Raw genomic sequence first — 21,498 nt, forward strand, 5'->3', positions numbered from 1 at the left:
TATTTTTTCATCTTTGCTAGATTATGTATTGCACTGAAGTGCTGCTGTTAACAAATTTCACGTCACAAGCCGGTGACAATAAACCTGATTCTGATAACTGTTCCTGAACCTGGTGGTGTGAGTCCTGAGACTCCTGCACCTTCTTCCTGACGGCAGCAGACGTCTGCCCCACCGACTTGGTCCGCCTTTCGTGCGCTGTGGATCTCGCCGCTGAAGGCGCGGGCAGAGCCTCCCGCATGTGCTTCCTCCTGCCAGTCTGCAGCCAGGAGCAGGAAGTTGTATCGTTTTGTTGAAACGCAGGAACTCCGATGGCTTTACGAAGCCACGGGCTCCGGGTAAAGGAATGGACGCAGAAGGCGAGGCGCAGCTCTTTCCGACCCTGTCTCCAGCCATCCCCTCCTCCCTGAAGCTGGGGCTGACCATCGCCTGCACTGTCTTTTACTCGCTGCTCTTCGCGTTTGTCTACGTCCAGCTCCTGCTGATTCTACACTATAGGCACAAGAGACTGAGCTACCAGACGGTGTTCCTGTTTCTCTGCTTGATCTGGGCTGCCCTGAGGACAGTTCTCTTCTCGTTTTATTTCGAGGACTCTGCGCAAATCGGTTCGCTCGACCCCTTCTCCTTCTGGCTCCTTTACTGCTTCCCTGTTTGTCTTCAGTTCTTCAGTTTAACGTTGATGAATCTATACTTCACCCAGGTGAGTACAGCCGGGTTCCCTTTTTTATCGCCGACGGAAGAGACCCAGTTGTCCTACAGTGGACCATGTAAAATAAGTATTTTCAGTTACTTCTCCTTTTTAGTCGCCCTTTAATAGAAAAGACATCGTTAGGCTGGAAACACACACACACACACACACACACACACACACACACACACACACACACACACACACACACACACACACACACACACACACACACACACACACACACACACACACACACACACACACACACACTCAGCAGATCAGGCAGCATCTATGGAGAATAAACATTCCAAGACCCTTCATCAGGTTTGGTGGACTGGAAAGGAAGGGGGCAGAAGCCAAAATAAGAGGTTGGGGGAGGAGGAGTATAAGGTGACAGGTCAGGAAGGGTCTAGGTCTGAAACATTGACTTGTTTCTCTCCATATAGGTTGCCTGACTTGCTGAGTTCCTCCAGCATTTTGTGAGTGTTATTTAGGTGATAGGTGAGGGAGAAGGAAGGGAGGGATGATGAAGTAAGAAGCTAGGAGGAGATATGTAGAAGTCAAGGCTGAAAGTGGAAGAGGACAGTGGACCATGGAAGAAACGGAAGGAGGAGGGGAACCACAGGAAGGTAATGGACAGGCAAAGAGAAGAGAAGGGGTGCAAAGATTTACCAGGATGGTGTCAGGACTTAAGGGCTTGAGTTATAGGAAGAAGTTGGGCATGTTAGGACTTTGTTTCTTCAGGTGTAGGAGTCTGAGGGGTGACTTTATTGAGGTGTATAAGATCATGAGGGGCATAGACAGGGTGAACATTTTTTTTTGTCAGGGATAGGGGACCAAAAACTAGAGGGTGAAGGTGCAAGGAGAAGGGAAAGATTTTTACAGGAGCCCCAAGGAGCAACTTCTTTATAGAGATAGTGGTGTGTACATTGGAGAATGTTGCCAGAGAAAGTAACACACAAGATGCTGGAGGAACTGATCCATTCTGGCTGCATCTGTGGAAGGAAATAGATAGTCAACAACCAGATAGTGATGCTTCAACTGGCCATTTCTCACCACAGAGGCTGCCTGACCCACTGAATTCTTCCACCATCTGTGGATTGCTCCAGATTCCAGTGTTTGCAATCACTTGCATCTACCAGAGAAAATAGTTAGGCCTAGTAAAACAACGACATATGAGTATTTTCTGAATGTGGAGTGAATTCAGAAATTGGAAGTGCAAGGGGACTTGAGAGTCCTAGAGCAGGTTGAGTCTGTGGTGAGGAAGGCAAATGCAATGTTAGCATTCATTTCAAGAGGATTAGAATATAAAGGCAAGGATGTAATGCTGAGTATTTATAAAATGTTGGTTAGACCACAACTGTGGAGGATTATAAGAACTTTTGGTCCCCATATCTAAAGAAGAATGTGTTGGCATTGGAGAGGGTTCAGAGGAGGTTTACAAGAATGATACTGGGAATGAAAGGGTTAATCTATGAGAAGACTATGATGGCCTGTATTTGCTGGAGTTTAGGAGAATGAAGAGGGATCTCCTTGAAACCTACTAAATATTGAAAGTGCTAAATAGAGTGGATAAGGAGATATGTTTCAAACAGTGGGAGAGTCTGGAACAAGAGGACATAGTCTCTGAATACAAGGATGTTCCTTTATAACAGAACTGAGGGTGAATTTCTTTAGCCAAAGGGTAGTGTGCCTGTAGAATTCATTGCCATGGGCAGCTGTGGAGGCCAAGTCATTGGGTGTAAGCAGAGGATGATTGGGTCATGGTTAGTGAGGGTGTCAGTTACAGGGAGAAGGAAGCAGAATGGGGTTGAGAGGGAAAGTAAGTCTGCCATGATTGAATGGTGGAGCAGGCTTGATGGATTAAATTACTAAATTCTGTCCCTAGGTCTTACAATCTTATAAAGGCCAAATGCGGACAAATGGAGTAGCTCAGATGGGTCAGCACGGATGAGGCCTCTCCTCTCTAGGCCCTACAAATAAGTTCGAGTGACATGACAGGCACTGTAAAGTTAAGATAGGAGAGGTGAACAGAGAGGTAAGACCTGGAGTAAATGGGGGCACACAAACATGGAACCAAATGAGCCCATACCTCAAAGGTGAAAGATTGTATTCAGGCAATGGCCCCAGGACATCCAGAGCCCTATGCACCTCTCGGCATGTGATCGCCATATTAAAGCAGGAATCCCAGAAACCAAGGTATCGCCTACACATTAATATTGAGAGGCTTAGGAAGAGGACCCCTTTATTTAGTTTGTGGGATGATTTATTTGAGAGGCAGATGAGCCGCTCTCTAACTTTTCATTTGAATGACAATTTTCTGTCAAGGCTGGGGATGTACAAGGCTGAAATGCTGGCATCAAAGCAAAATGAGCTGTCAGAGGAACTCATCAGGTCAGGCGGCATCTGTGGAGGGAAGTGTACAGTTGTCATTTTGGGTGAGGGGTCCCCTCCATTGTTGCTTCCTGACCTGCTGAGTTCCACAGGGATTTTGTGTGTGTTGGTCAAGATCTCCAGCATCTGCAGAATCTCTTGTGTTAGTGATTGTTCAAATGAGTTGCACCCTTCCCTCTGCCAGGGAGTAGAGAGTTCAAGCACTTCTCCAGAGCTTACTGGAGCATATACACTCGATAAACACAGGACACACCAGCACAGTGCAGCTGCCCTGACAGTGGAGCAAACATGGTTGACTTTCCCTCAAAATGACCATAAGACATAGGAGCAGAATTAGGCCATTTGGCCCATTGAGTCTGCTCCACCATTCAATCACGGCTGATCCTTTTTTCCCCTCCTCAGCACCACTCCGTGGCCTTCTCCCCTTAACCTTTGATGCCGTATCCAATCAAAAACCTATCAAGCTCTGCCTTAAATACACCCAATGACCTGGCCTCCACAGCTGCCCATGGTAATAAATTCCACAAATTTACCACCCTTTGGCTAAAGAAATGTCTCCACACCTCTGCTTTAAATGGACTGCCCTCTATCCTGAGGCTGTGCCCAATCATGGGAAACATCCTTTCTACATCTACTCTGTTTAGGCCTTTCACCATTCGAAAGGTTTCAATGAGGTTCCCCCTCTTTGTTCTAAATTCCAGCAAGTACAGACCTAGACCATCAAATATTCCTCGTATGGTAACCCTTTCATTCCTGGAATCAACCTTGTGAACCTCCTGTGAAAGTCCAAATATACACAACATCCACTACATCCTCTTAATCTATCCTACTTGTAATTTCCTCAAAGAATTCCAACATGTTCATCAGGCAAGATTTTCCCTTAAGGAAACTATGCTGATTTTGTGCTATCTGGTCCTGTGTTAACAAGTACTCCATCACCTCATCCTTAACGATTGACTCTTAACATCTTCCCAACCACTGATATAACTGGTATAATTTCCTTTGTGCTGCCTTCCTCCTTTCCTAAAGAGTGGACTGACATTTGCAATTTTCCAGTCCTCTGGCACCATGCCAGACTCCAATGACTTTTTGAAAGATCACTACTAATGCCTTCCCAATCTCTAATTCTACCTCTTTCAAAACCCTAGGGTGCAGTTCATCTGGTCCGGGTGACCTATGCACCCTTATGTCTTTCAGCTTTTTGAGCACCTCTCCCTTGTAATAGTAACTGCAGTCACTTCTCTTCCCTCACACCCTTCAACGCCTGGCACACTGCTGGTGTCTTCCACAGTGAAGACTGATGCAAAATACTCATTTAGTTCATCTGCCATCTCCTTGTCCCCAGTTATTACTTCTCTGGCCTCATTTTCTAGTGGTCCTACATCCACTCTCACCTCTCTTTTATTTTTTACATACTTGAAAAAGCTTTTACTATCAACTTTGATATTGTTTGCTAGCTTGCTTTCATATTTCATCTTTTCCCCTTGTAATGATTCTTGTAGTTGCTCTCTGTAGATTTTTAAAAGTTTCCCAGTCCTCTGTTTTACCACTAATTTTTGCTTTGTTGTATGTTCTCCTTTGCTTTTACATTGGCTCTGACTTCCCTTGTCAGCCACAGTTGTTCTGTTTTACCATTTGAGTGTTTCTTTGTTTTTGGAATACATCTATCCTGCACCTTCCTCATTTTTCCCGGAAACGTGCCATTGCTGCTCTGATGTTATCCCTGCCAGCAGCCCCTTCCAATTTACTTTGGCCAAACCTTCTCATGCCACTGTAATATCCTTTTTCCCACTGAAATACTGCTAAATCAGACTTTCTCCCTATCAAATTTCAGGTTGAATTCGATCATATTATGATCATGCCTTTAAGGTTTCTTTTACCTTAAGCTCCTTAATCACCTCCTGTTCATTATGTAACACCCAATCCAATACAGCTGATCCTCTGGTAGGCTCACTGACAAACTGCTCTAAAAAGCCATCTCGGAGACAATCAACAAACTCACTCTCTTGAGTTCCATTTCCAACCTGATTTTTCCAATTGACCTGCATGTTGAAATCTCCCATGACTACCATAACATTGCTCTTTTGACAAGCCTTTTCTATTTACTGCTGTAATCTGTGGTCCACATCCCAGGAAGTCTGTATATAACTGCCATCAGAGTCCTTTTACCCTTGCAGTTTCTTAACTCACCCCACAAGGATTTAACATCTTCTGATCCTATGTCACTTCTTTCTTCTGATTTGATGCCATTCTTTACCAGTAGAGCCACACCACCTCTTCTGCCTATCCTACCCCTCCGATACAATGTGTAACCTTGGACATTCAGCTCCCAACTACAACCATCATTCAGCCACGATTCAGTGATGGCCATAACATCATACCTGACAATCTGTAATAGTGCAACAAAATCATCCACCTTATTTCTTAGACTCCATGCATCGAGATTTAACATTTTGCGTACTGTATTTGCCGCTCTTTTTGATTCTGCATCACGAAAGCACTGATACTCACACAGCTGGGTGCGATTATGTCCTATCTGCCTGCCTTTCCTGACAGTCTGACTGCATGCTATCTTTATTTTTTTTACCATCCATCCTATCCTGAGTCCCTTCACTCCTGTTTCCACCCCCCACCAAATTAGTTTAAACCCTCCCCAACAGCTCTAACAAACCTGCCCGTAAGAATATTGGTCCCCCTTGGGCTTAGGTGCAACCTGTCACTTTTGAATAGGCCATGCCTCCACTAGAAGAGATCCCAATTATCCAAGAACCTGAAGCCCTGACCCCTGCACCAGCTTCTCAGCTACGCATTAATATGCCATATCATCCTGTTTCTACCCTCACTGGTGTGTGCCACAGGCTGCATTCCAGAAATTACTACCATGGAAGTCCTGCTTCTTAGCTTCACAAACATGAAGAAATCTGCAGATGCTGGAAATTCAAGCAACACACACAAAATGCTGGTGGAACACAGCAGGCCAGGCAGCATCTATAGGAAGAAGTACAGTCGACGTTTCAGGCTGAGACCCTTTTTCAGGAAGCTTTCTGCCTAGCTCTCTAAATTCTCTCTTCAGGACTTATTTGCTTTTCCTTCCTATGTCATTGGTACCAAAATGTACCAAGACACCTGGCTGCTCTCTCCCCCCCTCCAAAATGCTGTGAACATTACACAGATGTCCCTGATCCTGGCGCCTGGGAGAGTGTCCCGTTCATGTCCACAGAATCTCCTGTCTCTTCCTCTGACTACTGAGTCCCCTATCACTACTGCTCCCCTCTTCTCCCTCTTTTCCTTCTGCACCATGGACCCATGCTCAGTACCAGTAACCCGGTCTCTGTGGCATTCATCTGGGAGGTCATCCCCCACAACAGTATCCAAAACGGTATACTTATTATAAAGGAGAATGGCCACAGGGGTGCTCTGTGCTAGCTGCCTATTCACATTTCTATTTCTCCTGACAGTCACCCAGCTACTCACCTCCTGCAACCTTGGGGTGACTACTTCCCTGTAACTCTGATCGATTGTCTCCTCCCTCTCCTGCACAAGCTGAAGGTCATCCAGCTGCTGCTCCAGATCCCAAACAGATCTTCAAGGAGCTGAAGCCGGATACACTTCACGCTGATGTTGTTCCCTGGGAGACTCCCATGAAGAACACACAACAGCCACTTACTTACAGTAAGAGAGGATAAAAGGAACCTGGACAGAGGCTTATCCAGAGCCAACACCTCTTTTGAGCCGAAGCCTCCTTTGAGCCAATGACTGAGTGTTAAAAGGGAAGTTTGGTGTCGAGAATGTTTTACCAAGGAAACCACTAGTTGTAACAGACCCATAAATCTGTTGTCAATCTGTGTGTTGTGGTGTCAGCCAGCAAAAGTGAAATTAAGAGATAGGAAAGGAAAAAGATTTTAAGAGTTTCTTTAGACCATGAGGGAAAATTAAAAAATAAGTTTGGTGGACCCAGTGTTAAAGAATTGCTTATGAAACCAGTCATTAATAGGTGGAACTGACCTATAAGAAGAGGAAGTATCACATAAACACGGTGAACTGATGATGGTCCATAGATACAAGCGACTCAGACTCATCAGTTGTCTTGGAATAGTCATAAACAAGAGATTCTGCAGATGCTGGGAATCCTAAGAAACCCTCCAAAAATGCTGGAGGAACTCAGCAACTCATGCAGCATCTATGGAGGGGAATGAACTGTGGACTTTTCAGGCCGAGGGCCTTCTCAGGACTGGACAGAAAGAGGGGTAGAAACCAGAATAAGAAGGTGGGGAAAGAGTATAAGCTGGCTGGTGATAGGTGAGACCAGCCGAGGGGGAAGGTGGGTGGGAGGGATGGAGGGAATGAAGTTAGAAGCTGGAGGCAATAGGTAGAAGAGTAAAGAACATTTGAACCTCTTGACCGTGGCTGCGTGCTTTTATGCATTGAGTTGCTGCCATATGAATGGCTGATTAGATATTTGCATTAACGAGCAGGTGTACCTTGAATTTATGTCACCATATACCACCTCAAGATTCATTTTCTTGTAGGCATTCACAGTAGAACAAAGAAAAATAATAGAATCAATGAAAAACTACACACAAAAGCTGACAACTAATGCAAAAGACAAACTTCAAGAAAACCAAACATAGGTAATAAATAAGTAAGAGAATGAGTTGTAGAGTCCTTGAAAGTGAGTCCGTAGTTTGTGGAAACATTTTAGAGTTGAGTGAAAATATCAAGGCAGAGGTTGACAAACTAAATCAGTGAGGGTGTTGCATTGAGAAAAGCGGAAGCTTCAGCTAAAACTGTCACTTCTGACTGATTTCAGTTCTATATTTTGTGCTTTCATTATTCCGTGGCAGATATGCTAAGTTCCTAGATTTGAAAATGTCTGTGGCTACCCTTCCCCCTACATAGACTCAATCTGCTATTCCTGTGTGGTATTCTTGAGGCATTTTAGTTTCACCGCAGACTCCTTCACCTTCCACCCACCTCTCTGGTCTATTGATCATGCCCAAGTTTCATAGCCCCGTTACCAGTATTATTCCTTCCGTTTCTAAACTCTGTGTTTGTCTCCCTAACAGTGGGTAACTTCCTCCATTAAGGCTGTCTTCAAGATTCAAGATTGTTTAATGTCATTCTAGTACACAAGTGTAAAGGAGAACAAGATAATTGTTACTCTCGATCTGATGCAACACAAAAACACACAGTAAGATAAAGAACACAGTGATAAAAACACAGTATATATAATCCTATAAGATAGTTTGTATATTGATTGTGATACAAAGCACAGGAGTGTCTGTACGTAAGATGACTGTGATGAAGTGGTGGTGGTTGGGGGTTGTGGAGGGGTGGGCTACTGGGAGGAGGTGTTGATCAGCCTAACTGCTTGGGAAAAGTAACTGGTTTTGAGCTTAGTGGCCCTGGCGTGGATGCTGTGCAGCCTCCACCCTCATGACAAACCTCATGAGCAGAGTGGGTGGGATCCTTCATGATACTCCTGGCACTTTTCTGTGTATACGTCCTTAATGTAAGCTGGTGCCGATGATGCATTAACAGTTTTGACTACCTGTTGTAGAGCTTTCTGTCTGTCACAGTGAAGTTGAGTGAGACTAGAACATAGTCTCACTCATAGACATTTAGGGTGAAAGGTAAGATATTTAAGGGAAATTTTGGGGGAAGTTCTTCACTGAAAGCTTGGTGTGAGTGTGGAACAGGCTGCTGACAGAATTGATTCTGTGGATTTTGGGTTCAGTTATGATATTGAAGAGAAGTCTAGATAGGTACATGGATGGGAGAGGTATGGAGGGCTATGGTTTGGTACAGGTCAATGGTACGAGGGAGGAGATCAGGCTGGCGTGGTCTAAATGTGCTGACCAGTCTGATTCTGTGCTGCAGTGCTTTATCATTCCAATACTACCTTCAAGTACCTTAAATATTTAAAGGTATTGGTACAAGGACTCAAGAAAATAAGAGCAGGGGCACCTACTCCACCTCTCAAGCCTGCCTGCCATTTGGTATGTTCATGACTGATCTGCCCCAGATTTCAACTCCTCTTTTTTGCCTGACCCCAGACACTTAAATCCCCAATGTTCCATGAACTTGCCTCCATTTCTCTACCAGCAGCAGGGTGGCACAGCCAGGGTGGAGTTTCTCCACAGCTCCAGCTACCCGATTTTGATTCTGACCTCAGCTGCTGTCTTTATGCAGTTTGCACGTTTTCCCAGTGTCCACATGTTGCCTCTGGGTCCTCCAGTTTTCTCCCACATCCCAGAAACAGGCAGGTTGGCAGGTTAATTGGCTGCTGAAAATTGCCCCTGGTATGTAGATGAGTGGCAGAATCTAGGGGAGGTTGACAGGAGAAAGAAATGGCTCATCACTGCCATCAGGGAGGAGGTACAGGAGCCCGAGCACATACTCTCGGTGTTTTAGGAACAGCTTTTTCCTCTCCACCATCACATTTCTGAATGGACCATGAATGCTACGTCACTTTTGCACTACTTATTTGTTTTTAAAAAATATTTCTTACTGTAATTTGTAGTAATTTTTATTTACTGCATTGTACTGCTGCCACAAAACAACACATTCCATAGCATATTTTATTTATTTTATTTTGAGATACAGCACAATACAGCCCCTGCCAGTCCATGAGCCTATACTGCCCTATTACACCCATGTGGCCAATTGACCTACTAACCTGCACGTCTTTGGAATATGGGAGGAAACCCGAGCACCCTGAGGAAACATACCGGAGCACCCAGATGAAGCCATGGGGAGAAAATACAATCTCCTGACAGACAGCAGCAGGATTTGAACCCGGGTCACTGGTGCTCTGATGGTTTCACGCTAGCTGCTGTGTTAGTGTGCTGCCCATGGTGTATGTCAGTGATAATAAACCTGATTCTGATGGGTTTGGGTATAGGACTGTGTATAAAATAGTGTCAGATGCTTGGTGTGGACACGATGAGCCCAAGGCCCTGTTTCTGTGCTGTATCTCTCCCTGACAACGGAATACCTACAACATTCTAGGCTCCACCACCTTTTGAGGTAAGGAAATTCCAAGTTGTTATTTGCTATCAACACAAGAAGATTATCTGATGAATGCCAAGTGAAGTATTCTGTGGAGTATTTCCGTGAAATAATTTTTGGGGAATTCCACCTTCACTAAGTATCACTTTCTAATTGCAGTTTTGACAGTAGATGGCAGAGGGTGCTGGTTATGGAAGTCTATACATAGCAGCAGAGCATTCAGTCAGATCTCACCTTTTGGTTTTTTGTCTGTTTAGAGCACTAAGTAACAAAGAGGGAATGTTGCCGAGTGTGTGTGAACTTTTTACAGTGGTGTCTTTGTGGATTCTACAACCAGGCAGCAGGGCGAGGAGCCTTAGGGGACACATACTCTTCTGATATATAAACATTTCAATTTGACCTCCCATTCCCGTCCTAACATGTCTGCCCATGGCTTTCTCTACTGCCGTAGTGAGGCCACACTCAGGTTGCAAGAGTAAACACTTCATATTCTGTCTGGGAAGCCTCCAGCCTGAACATTGATTTCTCCAATGTCTGCTAATTTCTGCCCCTCATCTTCTCCCTTTCTCTATTCCCCATTCTGGTTATCATCTCAGCCCACTTCTCTTCTCCTCCCTTTGGTTCCTGTTCTCCTTTGCTTTTTTCTATGGTCCACTGTCCTCTCCTGTTAAGGTCCATCACTCACCACCAGTGAGCACATCTACAAGGAGTGCTGCCACTAGGAAGCAGCATCCTTTGTCAAGGTCCCCCACCATCCAGCCCCTGCTCTCTTTTTGCTGCTGCCATCGGGAAGGAGGTGCAGGAGCCTCAGGACCCACAACATCAGGTTCAGAAATAGTTGTTACCCTACAGCCATCAGGCCCCTGAACCAGTGTGGATAACTGCCCTCTTCCTACCCAGAACCTGCGGACTCACTTTCATAAAGTCTAGAATTTATGATCTTGGTTTTTTTTTATAAATCTGTACAATTTGTCTTCTTCTTGCACAATGGTTGTTTGTTAGTCTCTGTTTGTGTGTGGTTGTTCATAATTGTATTTCTTTGTTTCCCTGTAAATGCCTGCAAGAAAATGAATCTCTAGGTAGTAAGTAGTGACATAAATGTACCCCAATAATAAATTTACTTCGGAGTTTATTAGATTTTTCTTTCATCAGTCCTGTACTTCTTCCATCTAATCCCTTTCTGCAATCCCCTCCTTCCCCCCACCCACCCTTAACCTCCTCTGGTATCACCTGTCGATCACTTGCCAGCTTGTACTCTTCCCCTGGGCACGGTAGCATGTGGGTAGGACAGCAGTGTGGTGGTTAGTGTAATGCTATTACAGCTCCTGCGGCCTGGGTTCAGTTCTGCTGCTGTCTACAAGAAGTTTGTACGTTCTCCCTGCATCCCTATGGGTTTCTTCCAAGTGTTTAGGAAGCACTTCCTTCCTTCCAAAGAGGTACAAGTTAGGGTTAGTTGTGGGCTTGCCATATTGGCGACATTTGCGGCTGCCTCCTTCACATCTTGGACTGTGTTGGCAGTTGACGCAAATGACGCATTTCACTGTATGTTTCAATGTACATCTGACAACATAAGTTAGTCTCTGTCTCTTCTCCCACCTTCTTAGTCTGGCTTCTGCCCTTTTCCCTTCCAGTCCTGATGAAGGGTCTTGGCCCGGAAGGTTGACTCTACTTTTCCTGTAGACGCTGCCTGGCCTGCTGAGTTCCTCCAGTATTTTGTGTGCAGTGCTCTTACTGACTGCTGGACAGGCTACTTCAGATTTCCCATACAAAATTCTGGAGGAACTCAGCAGGTTAAGCTGCCTGACCTGCCGAGTTTCTCCAGTACTTTCTGTGTGTTATTCTGGATTTCCAGTGTCTGTAGAATCTCTTGTGTTTCAGACTGGAATAACCAGACCTGTGTGCAAAGCGTTATTCCTTTGACTCTTTCTGTCCCCTATTGCTTTATAATTCTACAAGCTCTCCCATGTCAGTCTACAACAAGAAGCTGCCAGCCCTCACACGAAGGCTGGGTGCTATGTTGCCCCATCAAGTAGTCTGTGGTACTTTGGGACATTGTAAAACAAAAGGTGATGCTTGAGCCCCATTAGGAGTTATAAAGGAGAATTTCATCATGTGCTTTAACCATGGGTTTTCTTTCACTTGACTTTATGCACTCAGTGCCATGCAAAGGGCTGGCATGTTGATTAACATTCTCAGAGCACAGATGGCATGGTTTAGCACCTCCTGTGACGGCACACAGTATCGTGTCACTGAAATCCAGTGCCAACTTTCTGTAAGGCTGATTTACTCTTTCCGACAGGAAAAGGTGAATCTCCACGCTGCTGTTCAGAGCAACCAAACAGAAAAATCAAAGTATTAAAACAGCATGAGGGGTTTCTACTTTGAATATAAATTAATTACATAAATTTTGGACAAAAGACCCACATTCAACATTCAAGGAACAGTTTCTTCCTCTCTGCCGTCATATTTCTGAGCAGAGCATGAACACTACGTCGCTTATACTCTATCTGTCTATCAATCTAGAACTGTACAGCACCGTACAGGTTTCATGCAGGTCTCCCGCATTCTTCTAAATTCCTGTGAGTACAGGCCCAAAGCTGCCAAACGTTCCTCATATGTTAACCCCTTCATTCTCAGGATCATCTTTGTGAACCTCCTCTGGACTCTCTCCAAAGACAACACATCCTTTCTGAGATATGGGGCCTGAAATTGTTGACAATACTCCAAGTATGGCCTGACTCGCGTCTTAAAAAAAGTTCAGCAATATCTCCTTGCTTTTATTTTCTATTCCCCTTGAAATAAATGCCAACATTGCATTTGTAAATTAACCTTCTTGCACGAGAACTCCTAAGTCCCTCTGCACCTTGGGCGTTTTAATTTTCTCCCCATTTAGATAATGGTCTCCACTATGGTTCCTTTTGCCAAAAAGCATTATCATACATTTCCCAATTCTGTATTCCATCTGCCATTTTTTTGCCCATTCTTCCAATCTGTCTAAGTCCTGCTACAATCGTATTGCTTCTTCAGTACTACCTACCCCTCCACCTATCTTCATATCATCCACAAACTTTGTCACAAAGCCCTCAATTCCATTATCTAAATCATTGACTGACAATATAAAAAGTAGCAGTCCCAATACTGATCCCTGAGGAACACACTAGAAAAGGTCAACTAGCAGCCAACTAGAAAAGGTCCCCTTTATTCACACTCACTGCCTCCTGCCTGTCAGCCATTCCTCTATCCATGCCAGTATCTTTCCTGTAATGTCATAGGATTTTATCTTGTTAAGCAACCTATGTGTGGCACCTTATCAAATGCCTTCTGAAAATCCAAGTAAATGACATCCACTGCCTCTTCTTTGTCCACCCTTATTGTTACTTCCTCGAAGAACTCTAACAGATTTGTCAGGCAAGATTTTCCTTGACAGAAACCTTGCTGACTTTGACTTATCATTAGTCTCCAAGTACCCCAAAACCTCATCCTTAATAATAGACTTCAACTCTTTCCCAACCACTGAGGTTAGGCTAACTGGCCTATAGTTTCCTTTCTTTTGCCTTCCTCCTTTATTAAAGAGTGGAATGACATTTGCAATCTTCCAGTCCTCGGGGACTATGCCTGAATCAAGTGATACTTGAAAAACCATGACCAATGCATCTGTTATCTCTTCAGCAACCTCTCTCAGGACTCTGGGATGTAGTCCAGGTGACTTATCCACCTTAAGACCTTTGAGTTTGCCTGGCACTTTTTCCTTTGAAATAGATGGATAGACCACGTCTCAGGCCTGGCCCGATGAGTTCCTCCAGCACTTTGTGTGTGTTGCTTTGGATTTCCAGCATCTGCAGACTTTCTTGTTTATTTAAATACCATTTGCTGTCTAGTATGGTCTGTAAAGACTTTGGAATTTGTTTTTCTGTTTAAGTATGTGGGTAACGAGGCACAAGCTGGGCTTGTATTCTCCTCCTGGGGTGGCTTGTGGACAGATCCAACAGAGGTGCTGTTGGTGAGTTGAGATGAGGGTGTTGGAAAGGGTGAAATTTAGGGATGAACAGAGAAACTGCTCTGTCGGGTGTGGAAGTCCAGAGTGAAGGGCATTGACTTAACATTATAGTCATGCCATTTCGGTTCACGTTGAGAATTCTCTCATAATTGAAATTTGGAGCTTTAATGAACATAACAGATTCTCCGGAATTTTGTATGTTATTCTTTGAAACTTTCTTTGTCCCTACAGAGGCCTGGGGAGGAGCAGTGGGGAGATTGATGAAAACTGACTGTTTCTTTGCAGAGGAAATGGGAAGAATGGACATAAAGGTGGCAATAGCATGCAGTGATGAGAAATGTATGATGATGCTTTTTGGTGAAAGGAATAATCGTGCAGACTGCTATCTAAATGGGGAGGAGGTTCAAACATCAGGGGTGCAGATGAACTTAGAAGTCCTCGTGCAAGACTCCCAGAAGGTTAATTTACAGGTTGAGTCCGTGGTAGAGAAGAAGAAGAATGCAATGTTGGCATTTATTTCGGGGGACAGAATATAAGCGGAAGGAGATGATGCTGAGCCTTAATAAGACGCTTGTCAAGCCACACTTGGAGTATTATCAACAGTTTTGGGCCCCATATCTCAGAAAGGATGTGTTGTCATTGGAGAGAGTCCAGAGGAGGTTCATGAGGATGAGTCCAGGAATGAAGGGGTTAAAATATGAAGCGTGTTTGGCAGCTTTGGGCCGGTACTCACTGGAATTGAGAAGAATGTGTGGGGGTATTTTATTGAAACCTATCGAATGTTGGAAGGACTAGATAGGGTGGATGTGGAGTGGATGTTTCCTGTGGTGGGGGTATCCTAAAATAGAGGGCACAGCCTCTGGGTGACCCTTTAGAACAGAGGTAAGGAGGATTTTTTGTTTTAGCCAGAGAGTAGTGAATCTGTGGAAAGCTCTGCCACAGACTGCGGTGGAGGCCAAGTCCGTGAGTGTATTAAAGGTGGAAGTTGATAGTTCCCTGATCGGTCAGGGCATCAAAGGATTTGGTGAGAAGGCAGATGTGGCACCTTATCAAATGCTTTCTGAAAATCTAAGTAACTGACATCCACTGCCTCTCCTTTGTCCACACCTTGCTTGTTATTTCCTTGAAGAGCTCTACAGATTTCTCAGGCAAGATTTCCCTTTACAGAAACCATACTGACTTTGACTTATTTTATCATTAATCTCCAAGTACCTCCAATATTTTCCCAACCATTGAGGTAGGCTAACTGAGCTATAATTTCCTTTCTTTTGCCCTCCTCCCTTCCAAAAAAAAAGTGAAGTGACATTTGCAAATTTCCAGTCCTCCAGGACCAAGACCTTTTGAATTTTGCCTCTGTGGTACAATTGAACTCTTTGCCCTGTCTGCATTTGTACCCAATCATCGACTTGTCCTTCCGTACATACATGTTGCACCCATCGTCTACTTGTAAACCTGCTGGTTCATCCTCAGCTCTATCATACTGATTCCCATACCCCTGCCATATTAGCTTAAACCACTTCCAACAGCTCTAGCAAACCTGCCCACATGTGCAACTATCCCTTTTGTACAGGCCTCACCTGTCCCAGATGGTCCCAATTATCTAGAAATCTGAATCCCTTCCCCCGTTCCAGTTCTAGAGCCACGCATTTATCTGCCTCCTCACTCTATTCCTATCCTCATTGTCGCGTGGCACAGGCAGCAAACCCAAGATCACTACACTCGAGGTCCTGCTTCTCAGCTTCCTTCCCTGTATTCTGTTTTCAGGACCTACTCTCTTTTTCTACCTATGCCATTGGTACTAATATATACCACGGCTTCTGGCTGCTCACCCTCCCTTTTCAGGATATTGTGGATACATTCAGAAACATCGTGGACCCTGGTACCTGGAAGGTGTTCACTCTAAAAACAAGCAATGAAAGTTGTGTAGATCTGAAAAGCTGATAAAAACAGAATGACAGAGACATAGGCTTTGTTCCTGCAATCAACATTACTACTTCATCTGTTCTCTTCAACTGCCCATTGTGTTTTTTCCCCCACATATGGTTATATCCTTCCTTTCAAAATACCAACCTAATTCTCTCTTTAAGTATTTTAAACTTTCTGAGTCAGTACTCCATTGTGTTCAATAGTTGATAACTTCCTGCATGAAGTATAACTGGGGAAGAACACGCAGATTAGTTAATGACATCTAAATAAGCCACACAACTTAATTGAGGTCAATACACAAAGTGCTGGAGGAACTCAGCAAGTCAGGCAGCATCCATGGAATAAACAGTCAATGTTTTGTGCTGAGACTGGAACGGAAGAGGGGAAGAAGCCAAAATAGGAAGGTGGAGGGAGGGCGAGGAGTACAAACTGGCAGGTAATAGGTGAAGGTAAAATAGTGGGGGGTGAGGGAAACAACTGACATAAACTTCCAGATTTACTTAGTTGAATTAAATTTCACTGATACCAGGATGGGATTCAAACTTGCATCCCTGGATCAATGCAGTCAGAATTCTGTTAAATAACTAAGCTAATGTTCTTCTGTATCATTACAGAAGATGCATTTATTTCTGAAAATACCGAAAGAAAACTGCAGATGCTGAAAATGTGATATAAAAACAGAAAACGGTGGAAATGTTCAGCAGGTCGGGCAGCATCTGTGAAGAGAGAAACAGGTTGAAGACCCTTCAGACAAAGGAGGAACTCAGCAAGTCAGGCAGGTTCTACGTGGAGGGGAAAAAACAGCTGTTGAAAGGTCCTGGCATGAAAAGTCAGCTGTTTATTCCCCTCCATAGAATCTAACTAACTTGCTGAGTTCCTCCAGCATTTTGTTCGTGTGTTGATCAAAATTAACTTTGTCTTTTCCAATTTACCTGTTTTCCGATTAATGTGTAAAAAAAGCCATGTGATGAACCATGCAGCAGGTGATAATATATTACTACTTTACTTCAGCACTGACAGGGGTTCTGCTGATGCTGGAAATCTAGACTAACACACACACAATGTTGGAAGAACTCAGCGGGTCAGGCAGCATCTATGGAAAGGAATTAAGAATAGACGTTTAGGGCTGAGACCCTTCAGGAGTCCTGATGAAGGGCCTCAGCCTGAATTGTTGACTCTTTATTCCTCTCCATTGATGCTGCTTGACCTGCTGAGTTCCTCCAGCATTTTGTGTGAGTTTCTTGGTCATGTGTGGACTTTAGTGTCAGACACATTTTGATCCATTAGACTGTGAACAGTGAATAATTTGTTTTTTTCATATTCCAGGTGATCTTTAAAGCAAAATCCAAGTATCATCCAGAGCTTCAAAAATACAGGTAAAGCACTTACAGTTCACAACACATTCTGTCTTTACCTCAGTAAAGCAGCCATCGAAATTAGAAACACATTCCTCCCCGGACCTTCTCTCTTCTGCCCCCAACCATCAGGCAGAAGATATAAAAGCCTAGAAACACATACCATCTCAACTGCACCAACTGCCCCATCTCATCTGTACCAACTGCCCCATCTCATCTGTACCAACTGCCCCATCTCATCTGCACCAACTGCCCCATCTCATCTGCACCAACTGCCCCATCTCATCCGCACCAACTGCCCCATCTCGTCTGCACCAACTGCCCCATCTCATCTGTACCAACTGCCCCATCTCATCTGCACCAACTGCCCCATCTCGTCTGCACCAACTGCCCCATCTCATCTGCACCAACTGCCCCATCTCATCTGCACCAACTGCCCCATCTCATCTGCACCAACTGCTCCATCTCATCTGCACCAACTGCCCCATCTCATCTGAACCAACTGCCCCATCTCGTCTGCACCAACTGCCCCATCTCGTCTGCACCAATTGCTCCATCTCATCTGTACCAACTGCCCCATCTCATCTGCACCAACTGCCCCATCTCGTCTGCACCAACTGCCCCATCTCGTCTGCACCAACTGCTCCATCTCGTCTGCATCAACTGCCCCATCTCATCTGCACCAACTGCCCCATCTTGTCTGCACCAACTGTCCAGGCTGAACGGCAGGTTCTATCCCACTATATAAGATGATTAAATAGTTCTTTAGTACAATAAGTTGGACTCTTGGCCTCAGAATCTACCTCATTATGATTTTGTGCCTTGTCATTTACCTGCACTGCACTTTCTCTGTAGCTGCTACACTTTATTTTGTATTGTTGTTTTGCCTTGTTCTGTCTATCTTGATACACTGTGTAATGATCTATTCTGTTTGACTGTATCTTGGTACATTTGACAATAACAAACCAATTCCAGTTCCTGCCATATAAAAGCTGTTATGGTCATTGTACAGTACAGTAATAGTATACAATAAGACCATAAAACACAGGAGCAGGATTAGGCCATTTGACCCACCATTCGCTCATGGCTGATGTATTTTCCCCATTCCCCTGCCTTCTGCCTATAACTTTTGATGCCCTGACTAATCAAGAATTAGCTAATCAAGAAACGATCATACTCTGCTTTAAATATACCCAATGTCTTGGCCTCCACGCCACCGTTGGCAATGAATTCCACAGATTCTCCACTCTCTGGCTAAAGAAATGCCTCTTCATCTCTATTTTAATGGGATGTCCTTTTATCCTGAGGCTGGGCCTTCTCATCTTAGAATCTCCCAACATCGGAAACATGCTGTCAATATCCACTCTATCTAGGCTTTTCAATATTCGATAGGTTTCAGAGATACCCCCGTCAGAGTCTTATCAAATATTCCTCATACGTTAACGCTTTAATTCCCTGGATGATCCTTGTAAACTTCCTCTGGATCTAACTGAATGCCAGCTCATCCTTTCTTAGACCTGGGGCCCAGTGTTAATCATTTTCTATTTCCATGGCACTGTTGAGCCTATAGTCCACTGTGTCATCTGGTGGTTGGAGGACATTCCTCACTATTTGTGACACTTACCAAGAGTGTTGTATACGAAGGGCCCGAAGCATTGTTGAGGATCTGTACAATCCACTTCAATCCCTTTGACCCACTACCATCAGGAAGGAAGTACAGCAGCACGAGGACTGGGACTGCCAGCCTGGTTAGCAGCATCTTTGCTCAGGCTGTGACACTAATGCCACCACTGAGTTCTTGTCATTAGGACAGCGAGCTGTTTACTGTACTGTTCAGCTTTGCTGTGCACTTCACATGCATTTTGACTTATATTTTATTAACTTGTTTATGGTAATATTTTGTGTTATGTGCTGTGTGTGATATATGCTTTGTAGGTGCACTGTGGTCCGGAGGAACATTGTTTCATTTGGTTGTATATATGTACAGTCAACTTGAACTTGAATTATTAATTAGTGTAGGCACTTGCTGGATTGTGTAATGATGGTCAGTCTATAATACGATAGCACATTGTAACATAATACTCTGCACTGCACAGCTTTTGTACAATGAAGTGAACACAATATACTACCGCTCTATAGAAGTTAATAGTCTACAGTGAACAGCTAACTTACAGTAAACTTACACTAATATTTTCAAAGTTCAAAGCACATTTATTATCAAAGTATGTATCCTGAATACAACCTTGAGATTAATTTTATTGCAGACAGCCACAAAACAAAGAAACAACATAAAACCTGTTTAACGAAAACCCCCCACACAAGAGCAGTGAATGTGCGAAAACAAAACTAATCGCGCACGCAGCGAGAAGTGACTCACACACCAAACACTGAGCGTCGGATCGGAGTCCAGTCACGAGCTGCCGGGGCGTGTAAAGCTGGTCCGGGAGCTGACGGCTGCAGCCATGGCTATTGAGTCAGTGCCGGGTCGACGGTTACAGACCTCAATCAAATCACGCAAAGAGTAAAGCACGTTCAGCACTGAGGACACTAAATGTCAAACCGCAGCCAAAAGTGACTCCACAGCCACGAGATGCCAAGGCAATCGAGACTTGCAGCTTCCACCAGCAGCGATGAAAGGGGGGTCGGTCAAATGCAGACTGTGGCACTGAACAGCCTTTGCATTTTCCACTCTCATCACCGTTGATTCTATTGTAGAGCAGACAATTTATTACCATGAGATGGTTCATTAGCAGCTTTTAGTGTCCACGTAATAATCAGCCACTATAGTTATGCAGAAAACATTTAAAAAACATTACTAATGAAATAACGGCGATACGTTTCCAATATTAGTCGACATTGTTAAAGTAGTGTGAGCACTCGAGTGGAGTATGATGTTCTCCCTAGGGGTTATTCCCCTGTTGGAGAATGCCTGTGTGTGAATGTCTTTAACACAGTGAGACTGAAACACGGGCAGCCGCCACATGGTCCTTGACGTATTGGGGTCAGGGTGCAGTGGCATACAAGACGACTGGGGATTCTTCCTTCTGCGGCGTTTCTCCGCCTTCACTGCCTTTGTGATGAATCAACATCTTTGGCCAGATCCACCACTGAGATCTGGGTTGGGTCGCTTTGTCTGGAACCTCCCCTTTGACCTTACCACCATGGGTGACCCTATGCTAAGTGCCAGGTGACATTGCTCTTGGGATCTTATGAACACGCAAGCCTCTTCACCATGACAAAATGTGATAATCCTTGGAGAGAGTTGCCTTTATATGTGGACAGTCGCTGAATGAACATTACACTACCATCATGTTTAAGGTAGCCTCGCCGTTCTGGGCAGGCACATTCTGTAATGGATTATAGTAGACTTGTCGTCACAATCTACACTGAACAGCAGTGGATGTAAGCCAGTCAAGCCCTGCAGCAGCTCACTTGATTACAGATGGAACAAGTTTTTATAATGGATACACTGGCAGTCATCTATGGAGATGCACTCCATGTGGCGTATTGACCAAGCTTGGCTCACATTGGTCAATAAGTTGACAGCCACTGCCAGGTATGTAATAAATACGAAGGATTCCGCAGATGCTGGAAATCCAGAGCAACACACACACACAATTCTGGAGGCACTCAGCAGGTCAGGCAGCATCTATGCAGAGGAATAAGCAATCAATGTTTCAGGCCAAGACCCTTTATCAGGACTGCCAGGCATTTTCAATTTTCCAGTAGATTAATCAGTATTGTGTTTCCCTCCTTCTTCCCTTTCATCCATGGTCCATTATCCTCTCTATCAGATTCCTCTTCCTTCAGCCTTTTACCTACCCCTCCCAGATTCTTACTTCATCCCCAGTTCCCCCACCCACTCAGTTTCCTCCTACCTGCTCTCATCTATCACCTTTTAAGCTTGTACTCCTCCCCCCTACTTTTTTATTCTGGGTTTTACACCCTTCCTTTCCAGTCCTGATGAAAGGTCTCAGCCTAAAACATCAACACTATATTTCCCTCCATAGATGGTGCCTGACCTGCTGAGTTCCTCCAGCATTTTGTGTGCGTGTTTGTTGCTCTGGATTTCCTACACCTACAGAATCTCTTGTGTTAATGAAGTAACAGAGATATGTTTCCAGTTC

At 44.4% G+C, this 21,498-nt stretch overlaps 1 protein-coding gene across 1 annotated transcript in view; it reads left to right on the forward strand.

Annotated features, from left to right (window-relative positions):
* The first annotated feature begins 241 nt into the window (after positions 1–241).
* The window catches only part of LOC140733389 (G protein-coupled receptor 137Ba-like), a 34,479-nt gene continuing 13,222 nt past the window's right edge, over positions 242–21,498 (forward strand). The window contains exons 1-2 of the mRNA XM_073056658.1: positions 242–697; positions 17,343–17,392. Of these exons, the coding sequence (XP_072912759.1) occupies positions 344–697; positions 17,343–17,392 (404 nt within the window). The 5' untranslated portion in view covers positions 242–343. The remainder of the gene's footprint in view (positions 698–17,342; positions 17,393–21,498) is intronic.

Source organism: Hemitrygon akajei, chromosome 9 (genome assembly GCF_048418815.1).
Source record: "Hemitrygon akajei chromosome 9, sHemAka1.3, whole genome shotgun sequence".
In the NCBI taxonomy this organism is placed as follows: domain Eukaryota; kingdom Metazoa; phylum Chordata; class Chondrichthyes; order Myliobatiformes; family Dasyatidae; genus Hemitrygon; species Hemitrygon akajei.